The sequence below is a fragment of the Apus apus genome, chromosome 2 (genome assembly GCF_020740795.1).
Source record: "Apus apus isolate bApuApu2 chromosome 2, bApuApu2.pri.cur, whole genome shotgun sequence".
Lineage (NCBI taxonomy): Eukaryota > Metazoa > Chordata > Aves > Apodiformes > Apodidae > Apus > Apus apus.
This window is the reverse complement of record NC_067283.1, coordinates 102,071,263-102,083,352: the sequence shown is the minus strand read 5'-3', so window position 1 is coordinate 102,083,352 and position 12,090 is coordinate 102,071,263. Positions and strand designations below refer to the sequence as shown.

At 44.8% G+C, this 12,090-nt stretch overlaps 1 protein-coding gene across 1 annotated transcript in view; it reads right to left on the bottom strand.

Annotated features, from left to right (window-relative positions):
- Positions 1 to 10,003, bottom strand: part of SPIRE1 (spire type actin nucleation factor 1) — a 124,720-nt gene extending 114,717 nt beyond the window's left edge. Inside the window, exon 1 of the mRNA XM_051611768.1 lies at positions 9,679 to 10,003. Within this exon, the coding sequence (XP_051467728.1) occupies positions 9,679 to 10,003 (325 nt within the window). The remainder of the gene's footprint in view (positions 1 to 9,678) is intronic.
- Between the last annotated feature and the right edge of the window lie 2,087 nt (positions 10,004 to 12,090).

Sequence of the window (12,090 nt, the reverse complement as noted above, 5' to 3'; positions counted from 1 at the left end):
TAATTATTTACCATACCATTCCATATGCTTCTGGACCTTGAGTCCAGCTATACACTTAGATTTCCCTGGGCTGTTTGTGTTGACTTATGGGCCCCCTCCGTCAGGAATTTCCTACATTTCCGAAGAGACCAGCATTAACAGTACTGACTCAAGAAACATACACTTACTTCCATCTATCAAGACTTTCAAATTCACTTTTGTACAGCCCACGCAAGCCAATTTACTTACACAGGCTTTACTTATACTGGCTGGGAGTAGAAATCTCGTCTCTACTCAGCTGACAGGACTGAAAAAACAGAGTCTCTTACATGCGGCCTAAGGGTCACCCTTTCTTAACTTGCACCAGGAGAAAAAAAATTATCTATAAGAAGTCATAGAACAGTCTGTGTCTGTATAAAGTGCTTATCTGGTAAATAGATGAAGACTTAAATTATTGCTGCTGCTGCTTCTTAACATAGATGAAGATGTCTCCAGACTTCAACACCATTCAGCTACATACTAATCTGTGTAGCACTTTGACCACTCTTACTTCCAAAAAGGATTCAAAAGTATTTTACTATGATGGCTTTCAAATAGTGATTAATGCATTCGTTACTAGTAAAGAGCATAACTTTACAGTTCAAGTTAACTTCAGTTTATAAACAAGCTACAGTTCAGAAGATTATATAATTTTTCACTCATAGATGGTCAAAATGAAAAAATGAAGTTTTTCCAAGTAGGAAAGAGACTTAAATTGGAGGTTTCCTGTATCTCTGAAAACAGTCTTCAAAGAGACCTATCTGCCACCAAAGAAAAAAGAAAAAGAAACCCCAAACCTTCACATTAATTTTTTATTCCTCAAAATTTCTATATTCATTTTTTTTATTATTTTAAACCCACAACAAGAGGAGCCATGCCAAACTTCCATCAAGCATTAGGGTACACTCTCTTATGCCTCAAGGCAGGAGATTCAGGCTGCTATTTAGACCGGAAAAAAACTATCATTTTCTGAAAATCTCTCAGAACACTGTTTAAAGAGACTACTAAATTTATCCATAGCCTATGCTTCACTGAAACACCATATCGCTGCTTCCAAAGGATTAACAGGTCATGGTTAGAAAGGGTTTTCTCAGATGTAAAAACAAACAGCAAGAATATCATGTACTGCTGCTAGTGGTAAGAAGCAAACGATTAAGACTGAATTTTAAAAGCCAGTGAGATAATTCAGCATGTTAAAAAAGACACAAGTTATTTGTAAGAAAGCATTTGCACTGAAGAAAACTGAAGCTACAGAGTTGATGTTGGTGATGTGACACCATGATCACGTGGCTGCTGTTTCAGCTGTAACCAGCTGCTCTAAGAGCCCTGCAACTGACAGCCTCAGAGCATCTCCCCGGCCTTCCTCTAGAGTCTCAGAGTCTTCTACAGAGATCAAAAGCATTTGCTTCAAGGCAACTTCTTGCAGAATTGAGATTATTAGCACCAATTTTCAGGCAACAGTGTCGCCGAGGTACACACTGGTAACAGACCTGAAGTTCATTTTTGTTAAAGATTTATATTCTAATTAAATGCCAAGCCCATTTCTGCAGATTTTGGGTGAAATCAAGTGGCTATTTCCTCAACAGCAGAGCTGAAGTTGCCTTCCAGAAAGGCAGCCACTGCCCACATGTACTGGAGGACAGCAGAAGAGTTGGCAGAAGAAGAAAAGCTGGGGTTAATCAAAGCATGGGAGAACACAGGAGACACTAAAGAAAGATCCCCAAATTGAACAATCTTTAGTCGGGCCCTCAAATTAATGATAAGTTGAATTTGCATTTGCTTTCCAGCTTTTAAGTCTTCAAGAGGCACTGTAGCTACAACAGTAGGCTCTTCCTTGTTCTTAAAGAGAATGAGGAACTCCTTTAAAAAACAGTTCAGACTCTCATTTAATCATCTGACTGCAGGAACTGGGGTGTTAATTAGCAAATCAGGCGAGATTGTCAATACAAAAGTCAAGATTAGTACCAATAAAAGGAAAAGGAAAGAATTAACAAAGCACAAGCAACGGAGTAACATAAGGAAAAGAAATTGCAATGCAAAGAACAAGATTCATAATTAAATTGAGATAAAAATGTTGATGTATCAGAAGTGAGCCAGACTTCTAGCAGAGGATGGATATTGCAAGATAACAGAAGAGGCCAGAGAAATCTTGCATGATAAAAGAAACAGAAAAAAGTGAAAACAAAGACAAATAGCATACCTTAGGAGTAAGAGAGACCGGGTGCAGGGAAGAAGGTCAACAAAAGCAAGAACACAAGGAAATGGAAGGAAGCAGACTGGATTAGGAGGTAATCAGAGACCCCTGATCAGCAAGCAGAGACCCGTGTTTTTAAGCAAAACACTTAGGCTTTGATGATCAAGATATACTTTCTTTAAACAGTGTAATTAGAAGGCAACAAGAAATGGGGCGAGTTTTTACAGCTTGCTGGATTTTAGATCTGCCTCATGATTTTTGTATCAGCCTACAGATGATGATCTAGAAATCATATGCTTCATTTTTTTGCTTGGGAGAGGAAAAAGGAAAGAGAAAGAAATTTGTAAGAAATTGCAAGGAAAATTCTTAGAGAGGTTGCTAGACTGAAGAACAGCCAGGACTTTCCTTCTCTGTGTCAATCTTTTTTAATCTTTCCCCATGCAACCCAGACTCACTGAAGTTACTCTTCCCCTCTCTACATTGCACAAAGCTAAGGTAATGACTAAGAGGTCTTTGATGTTAACATATAGTTAGATTTTGTCATAAAAATTTTTTAAATCATAGTCTTAAATTCCAAATTAAAAAAAAACCTACTACCTTAGTGGTACCTTCTAAGATATAATGAAATGGTCATCCTCTGTCTTGTCCCATTTTTAGACTGCACAAAGAAAAATGCAGTGGTCACCATACAATTCTATGTTCTACTGCTCACTCTCTTTAGCAAATCTATAAGTTTACCTAGGGATCATATCAATTTTTATTACTCCTAGATAAATAATCTCCAAGTGTATCTATTTGTAGCTGTCAGTCTCTTCTGTAGATGCTTAAGTACAGAATCTACTCCCTTTCCTCTGGCCTGTCCAGATACCAACCTTCCCAAAAAAAAGTGTGAATATTCAGAGTTCATGTGCCTCTATTTTATTATTTTCTTTAAAGTTCTGTTACTCAAATAATAATCTTATTTTTCCTGGAGCTATCCATTTATTTGCTCATTCAAAAAGTATGTGTGCTTGTGGCAGAATTCTGACTCCACTGAAGTAATGTGTTTCTGCCACCATGTTTGGTGGCCTGAGTTTCAAGCAGGTTCCAGGTTTTCTAAATTGATAACATAGCACTACTGGATCTGTTAAGAACTTTTACCAGTTGCTGATACACTCTCTCAAGTCGACAAAAAAATAGTTCTCTTAATTCTTCTCTACCTTAGCTATATCTTTGCAGTCTTGTATTTACACTGTACAAACTGATTCATCTCCTTTTGTTATGCTTAACGTGCACAGTAATAAAATTCAATGACACACTCATAGTTGCATGTGTCACGCAAGCTAGCTTAAGGTTTTATCAGGAATAGAACAATATTAGTTTTGTCTCCTTACTGGATCCAGTGCTGTAATGTGATAAATTCAGAAACAATGAGTGAATTCTCTCCAGTTTCCTTTTAACAGACACTGAAAAAGCTTTCCCACTTTTGTAAAGACATATTCTTTGCTAACATAGATCCAGGATGTTACATACCTTTAATCCTCTTCTCACCTGCAACACGCCTACTCTACGCTTAGCAAAAACAGTCACGCTGGGGTCAGACTCATTCACAACACTGGCTCACTTTCACTGCCTGTCACTCTGATCAGATCTTGCCCTCTGAACTGTCCTGTTAAAGGCACGCACTCTCTCTGTATCACGTCATACACAGCTACCGTCTCTGTTTCCAAAGTCCTTCTCATGCAGTCCTGCCCATCACCTCTCACCAGGTACTGCAGGGTAAACTGTCTCCTCCAGCCAGCCCCTGAAGCTGGACTCCAATACCCACTACTTTTTTTTTTTCTTCTTCTTTTTTTCTTTTTTTTTTAATAGCATCTTTGTTCACTCTCCAGTGATGCCCCATAGGGACATTATATTAAATGTCTGCAGCATCATGGCAGATGTCTCCTTTTTCACTCTACTCTTCACCTTTAACAATGACAAATACAATTCCACTTTCCTTTCTACAGCAGCATTTTTACTGTAAAGAAAATAAGTTTAATTACAAATGTGTTATCTTTTACTTGGTCAGTATGAACATCAGGAGTTCAGGATTCCTCAAAGTTATTTGATCTTAAGTTTTTCTTTGGAACAAATGCAGCTTTCAGCCAACAACAAATTATTCGTTATTCCTTCACTCCCTATTTACCACCTTTGACATTTCTGCATACAAATACAGGTAACCAAGGTCACCTATCACTGTTGGCAACTTCCATTTCTTTTGTGCAGGCATTTGGAATATGCTGCCTTTTTTTTTTTTTCTCCAAAGATGTTATTTTGTTATGTTGGGATGATTTCTTTGTTTATTTTGTCCTCCTCCACCAGAGCTGTCAATAACAGCATTCCTAGCCATCTGCCTACATTCACAGACAACCTATATTAACCCCCAGCACATGGGAAACATCAGCCTAAGCCATGACTGGAAGCCTTCCAAGTCACCCTTACGTACTGGGAATCACACTGATGGCAGTAAGCCTACCATAAATAAGGCCTAGCCTTTCTCTCTGCCACAGATCAGCACAGCAAGTGAGCAGAGATGAAGTATGAACTCACCACAGCTTCTCTCTGCTGTCTAGTGCTATTTTCTTCCTACCTTGACTTCCAAAATTAACCAACACTACTGCATATATATACATGTGTGTATATATATATATATATATCTTCAAGCTCTTGTGGGAAAAGGTGAGACTCAATACTTCAAACCTTACTATTTTTAAAAACAGATGCTCCTGAATGCCCTCGAACAAAATCTCAGTTCAGAACATATTTAAGTCTTAATTCTAGTGTACTATTTACTTTAGCAGTATTCATAGCAACACCTGTTTTGAAATTTAAATAGCAAGCAAGGCTACTCCCACCCATTATCTTTCAAACAAGTCAACAAAATTACAAGCAAAATGTCAGTACATTCATTTTCCTCTAAAAATCCTGTGTATTTTCCCTTGGTGCTCCACAAGAATCTGACAGATGAAAATGTCTTGAGCCACACAAGCTAAATTTGCATTTCTTCATCCTGTAATCCTCCACGCTGCCTTCCAATACGTAGGCACACAAGGATGTAAGAAGAACTGCCAAAACAACACAAGCTATTCCTCTCCAGAGTGCCTCACCCTGAGCCCTCTGAGTCCCATGAAAGCCACCATGCAGTCAACTTTGCCGTGTGATCTTTTTGATTCAAAGCCAGAATACCCCATAGATTATGCCCTCCCACTGAACACCTAGCAGATTTCCAAGAGAAAAATCTGCATACTACTTGCCTCTGATAAAACCAACAGTAATTTCCCTCTCTGCTTTCTCCTCTAGGGCTGGAGGACAAGGCAAAAGAAGGACCACTGACACTATCTGCAGTAGGTCAGTACCTCTCCCTCAGGAGGGAGAGGGAAGGTTGAGCAGTGCTGTGTGCCAGCCCTCAACAGCCAAAAGGCTGGAAATCAGCACAGTTTGGTTTTCCAAATACCTGCCTCTGCCCCCCTCTGAGATCCTCATGGCCGTTCATCTTCAGAAGCTCAGTGCAATGCCCAAAATCAGTGGCTGCCTTTGCCAAGTCAGGGATCTGGCACTAACAAAATACGTGGGAAAAACTCAGTTTTCCAAGCCTGCTCATCCCTAAAACTGTCCTGTGGGAAGGAGGCGGTGCAGTCAGGGTGCTGAGAAGTGAGCGCCCTTTGGCACTAGGTCAATTGCTGGCTCTTCTGAAGCTTTTCTACTCCTGAATTTATCACTTTGTTACTGCTTTGGGTTTACAAAAACTCTTAGGACTACTGTTCCTCAAGAAGAGAGCTTGGAGGAGTCAAACCACATGTTTACATCAAAGGTTTTCATTTGTGCTCAAGTTATTTTTTATTGCATCTGGCACTTTACTAGATGCTGCTGTTAGTTCAATTCATATAAATTGCAAGTAATAAAGAGTCAGCTAAAACACCCATTAGGTAAAATACATGCTACCCCATATCTCCAACTTCATCGTGGGTATTTCTAAGCAACCCACATTTTTGTGGTATTTAGATGTCAGACAGTTACAATGATTCATACTAAGATGACCACAGTGAGCTCTTCATTTTTTGTACATGCAGGTTTATTTCTTGCTGACTTCAATTCTGGCAAAACGATAAGGTTTGCAACACACCACAAAAACACCACTTCATGAGCGTCTCTAAAGAAAACTCTGTGACACGGCTGCATTTCCTCCCGCCTTAGCCCGAGCGCCGCTGACAGGCATGACTGATCACATCGTTCTTCACAGTCCTGAACAAAGCCTGAATGTTCACTACCCAAAGACACTATTCTTCGGGGATTCCTTTATTTGCCCACACAGGATTCTGTTGTTTACAAAAATAGAAACTAGCAGCCAGTACTTGTTCCTGTGAATTATCCAAACCTATGAACCAACCTAGAGCTATACATTTTTTATGTATCTCTAGAACATAATAGCTTTACAGCTTGAAGCATTAACCCGCAGAATCCCTATTGGTCTAATAAAATCTCCTGACTCAGACATTTCAACTCAAGTTGTCTAAAGTATAAAAGCAGGAAAACAATTAGCAGGAACTCCTGTGATCCTCCTGTTGTCAGGGATTCAGGTAATATTGATACTTATGTGAAAATAAACAACTGAGTGACATTTTCATTCTTATTCTTTCTACTTTCTACTTCTATTTAACTAAAACTTTATTGATTTTTTTATTAACAAGATGACCAAATATTAATAGACCACACAGATAAAATTGGAAAGATCTGAGAATCAGTCTCTGCTTTTGGTTAAGGACAGAGATTGAACTCCAAGGTTGTTTTTCTGCTGTAATATCAGCGAAACCCATCTTTGATTCCTATCTCAAGGACATTTTATTCAATTTCTAGGTATTTTCACTTGGAATTTCAAGTATTGCATGTTAACAGGAAAACTGCTTCACAAGAAATTACTTTGGAAAAGTACCATCAGTTTCTACATAATCAGTACTTCTTTGTAAGAAAACTTTGATTTGTATCTCAAAAGTAAAATGAATGCAGCCAGACAGCTTGAGGGCTTATGCTACATGTACTGCTCCCTGAGTCATAGCACCAGGGCAATGGTTCTTAAGCTCTCATTGCTACTAAGTAGAATACTTGAGCCTAAGAATAAAAACCTGTTAAAGAGGCTCAAGCTGAAATTGGCTCAGAGTGCTCATTAATCATGAGCAATAAGGAAAAGAACTGGGACAGTTCAGAAGATGTCAATGAGAAGCAAGCCTACTGTCAGCTCTTCAAAATTCAGTATAGTAAATTACAGACATTCACTGTATTACACAGATGATTTCCAGTAAAAACCTGCTACAGATTCCACAAAACCAAGAAAAATAAAAGCCAACTGACTAGGACCACCGTTGCTTCATGTTGTTGACAGTCATTCCCCACAAACACACAAAAACCTTTGGGAAAGCTTGAAGGCTGAGCAATGCTCTATGCTGCCGAAGTCTATTCAAAGTTAGGGAGATGAAGAAGACCAGGGGCAGGGAGAAGACCCCAGGAGGAATACTTGCCTCCTCGCAAATCCAGGCCCCAACCAGCCTGCAGCTGATTCAAAAGTGGGATCACCAAGTATGGTTCAGGAACGGACATCTGGTAGAAATCTCCCCTCGTCCCCTTCCCTATTATATGCAGTGGAGAGGGTACTCCCTCTGGGTTATTTCCCTGCTCAAGTTTTGCTGGGAGGTCTTAGCAGACTAGTTACTTTTTTTCTTGTGTGTGTGTGTATGTATATACACACTGTCTTTAGGATTTTCAAGATATAAGCACACATACAGCGTTAACTGATACACAACATAATACATACAATAGTTAAGGTTAAAAAAAAAAAAAGAGGCAATAGAAAAATAGTCAAGGAAGGAAGATAAAAAAAGGTCTCATCTATCCAAAGATTTTAATGCGCTATCAACATACGCTGGTTAGCACACGCTAACTAAAACATTTTTAAAGACTAATGCAGATGTGGCATGCAGCTTTAGCATAAAATAGACATGTTCAATGTCAGTGAGGGGCCTGAACTTCATATCCAGATATATCCAACACCTTGCTATGGGCCATCACAGAGGTGCTTTTAAGAGGAAATAGAATAATCCCGCAAATAGCAAGGAAAAAGCAACAAAAGAAAGAAATACATAGTAAATCCACGTATTTCCTACAGTAGGAAAGAGAAAGGAAGAAGTCTGATATAATCTCAAAACACTAAGTAGAAGCAGCACACAATATGCAATACAGAACTCTTCCATATTCTTGTGACATGGAGATGCCTTGGTCAGGAAAGTATTTTACTGGAACTTCTGGGTGTTGGTCTGGTATTTTATTAACATTACAATGACCTATTTTTTTTAATAATTAAAAAAACCCATTAGAGCACATTTAAATGGAAGTCATTATTAGACCCATTCTAATTGTGGAACAAAATTATGCCCCTTCTTCTACTGAGTATATTATATTTGCATGTACCACTAGCTCCAAACTGGATTACAGCAAATCTCTGCCTAAAGACTTTTCAGACAGGCACTCTATTAAAGGCTTCATTAAATTGTAACACCAAATATAATATCCATGTTCTAAAGGCTGAGGGCTCAATTAATCTCATTTTCTGAGTTTACCACTGTCTTCTGCCTCACATAACTCTAAAATCCCAAAACCTCTGTCTTCCTGGAAGATTCAGTGAGGTTGACCACGGACTAGATTGATACTGGGTAACACCATCATCTGGGTGAAAACTGATGGTGACTCTCTGGTGCCTAGCTGTAGTTTCTTCTCAGAAATCAAGCTTTACTTGCAACAAAAAATATGCCTTTCCACACTCATCATCAGAAGCTTTGAAATGTTGAGGAACAGACCAGACATGCATCCCTCTTTTCCCTTCCAATGCAAAGTATGTTCTCCTGGGTATTTTAAAGAAACAAATGGTAGATGCTAAGCCCGTGTACAGTGCTTTATTATTTACTTAATGTCAGCGTATCTCCACACTGATCTGCTTCTAATTGGTCTTTTTGGATGCCAAACTATTTCTGAAAGACACCGTGGGATGAGCAATACGGCCCAAGGAACTCCGAAAGCAGGCGCTCTAGGTGCGGATGACACAGTATTACGCACCAGAAGACGACACAATTATAAAACACTAAACCCGCATTCACCTCCCCTGTACCCACACGCAGGCGATTACATTCCAGGCGACAGTTTCTACCTTTCAACGCACGAAACCGAGATGGTGCGGGGACACACACACCCCCCCACACACACCCGCCCCGGTTCAGGAGCCCCCACTCGCTCACCACAACCCGCCGGCGGGAAGGAGACCGTCTCCCCCCGGCCCTCGGACAAAGGCAGAGGGAGGAGGGAGAAGGGAGGCCGCCCGCACCCGGCACCGGGCTGCCGCCCTTCTTGGGCTCTGCTCGGGGGGGACACGGGGGACTGGCAGCGGCGGGGCCCGGCCTTACCTGGGGCGGGCGGGGGCGACCGGCGCGGCTGGTCCTGCTCCAGGGTGACGGTGCCGTCCCGCCACACACGGAGGTGTGCGGCCGCCCCCAGCCTGGCGGCAGGGCTCTCCCCGCGGCGGGCGCGGGCCCGCAGCGACCCGCAGCACTGGTAGCACACAGCCCAAGCCTGCTCCTCGTTGATGGGCTGGTTGTAGAGCCTGAGGATCTCCTCCAGCGACAGCGCCTCCGGCTGCCCGCCGGCCCCGCCGCCGCCGTCCTCCTCCTCCTCGGCGGGGCGGGAAGCGCCGGGCTGGGGCTCCGCGCCGCGCTCCCCCGGCAGCGCCATGCCCTGCCTCCGCCGCGCTGCTCCTCGGCTCACTGACCGGCCCCGCCGCGGCGGCAGCTCCCACTGCTGCTGGCGCTGCTGCCGCCCGGCCCCGCACTGCTCATCCTCCCCGCCCCGCGAGTGCCACCAGGCCGCCGGACAGCCCAGCCCGCGCAGCAGGCAGGCAGGCAGGCAGGCAGGCAGGCAGCGGCCGCCGGCAGGAGGAACGGCGCCCGGGCCGCCCGCCGCTGCCGCCGCCGCAGGGGCGAACAGCTCATAGCAACGCAAGGGCGTCCCCGCCCGCCCCGCCGCCAACCGCCGCCAACCGCCGCCGCCCGGCGCCGCAGCGCCCCCTGCCGCCGGCAGGCCCGGCCGGGCGGTCATGGCGGGCGGAGGCGCGGCCGTGCGGGGCCGGGCCGGGCCGGGCCGTGCGGGATGTGCTGCGGGGCTCGGCGCGGGGCGGCTACCGCGGCAGCCTGTGCGCTTCAAGCCGCTTGTGAGATGCTAGGCTTCCGCGTCTGCCTTAGGCAGGGGTAAGTAACCGTGTGGTGCGCTTACCTCATCGCCCCCGGGGCGCTGGTGCCGTGCGGAGAGTGGGGGACAACCCCGCGGGAAACGACCGAGGCCGGTCGGAAAGCAGGATGACACCCTCCCGCCCCCCCAGCAGTGGGACAGCGACACTGACCCGCCCCGCCATCGCGGGTGCGTCGGGTTTCAGCAGGAAGCACCAGCAGGGCCCTGCTGTGGCAGGAGGAGAGCAGCTGAGAGCCCCCCGCCCGCCCGGCACGGCCAGCACCGCCGGCGGCGGGGCAGGGAACCGAGGGCGCAGGGAAAGGCTGGCAGCGCTGGGCGAGCGTGGGAAGAGCGTCTGCCAAACATTAGCAATCGACGTTCCTGCCCCTGAACACACTGTGCCGCCCCTTCGAGCCCGCAGCCCCCCGAGCAGGGGGCAAGGGCCCGGGTAGCTATAGACCGGTCAGCCTCACCTCCATCCCTGGAAAGGGGATGGAACAGCTTGTTCTTGGCACTATCTCTAGGCACATCAAGGATGAGGGGGCCATTAAGAGCAGTCAACATGGTTTTACCAAGGGGAAGTCATGTTTGACCACCCTTATAGCCTTCTATGAGGAAGTAACTAGGTGGATAGATGATGGTAGAGCAGTAGATGTGGTTTATCTTGATTTCAGTAAAGCATTTGACACTGTCTCCCACAGCATCCTCGTAGATAAACTGAGGAAGTGTGGTCTGGATGATCGGGTGGTGAGGTGGATTGTGAACTGGTTGAAAGGAAGAAGTCAGAGAGTTGTAGTCAATGGGACAAAATCTAGTTGGGAGGTCTTGTGTGACTCGTGGAGTCCCTCAGGGGTCGGTACTAGTAGGAGCAGTGCTGTTCAGTATTTTCATCAACAACCTGGATGAGGGTACAAATGTGGCCTCAGCAAGTTTGCTGATGACACTAATCTGGGAGGAGTGGCTGACACACCAGAAGGCTGTGCTGCCATTCAGTGAGACCTAGAGAAGCTGGAGAGTTGGGCGGGGACAAACTTGATGAAATTCAACAAGGGCAAGTGTAGAGTCTTGCATCTGGGGAAGAACAACCCCATGCACCAGGACAGGTTGGGGGCTGACCTGCTGCAGAGCAGTGTAGGAGAAAGGGACCTTGGGGGTCCTGGTGGACAGGAGGATGACCATGAGCCAGCAATGTGCCCTTGTGGCCAAGAAGGCCAAGGGCATCCTGGGGTGCATTAGAAAGGGTGTGGTTAGTAGGTCAAGAGAGGTTCTCCTCCCCCTCTATTCTGCATTGGTGAGGCCGCATCTGGAATACTGTGTCCAGTTCTGGGTCCCTCAGTTCAAGAAGGACAGGGAACTGCTTGAAAGAGTCCAGAACAGAGCCACAAAGATGATTAAGGGAGTGGAACATCTCCCTTATGAGGAAAGGCTGAGGGAGCTGGGTCTCTTTAGCTTGGAGAAAAGGAGAGTGAGGGGTGACCTCATCAAAGTTTACAAATATGTTAAGGGTGAGTGTCAGGAGGATGGAGCCAGGCTTTTCTCAGTGATGTCCAGTGATAGGACAAGGGGCAATGAGTGCAAACTGGAACATAGGAGGT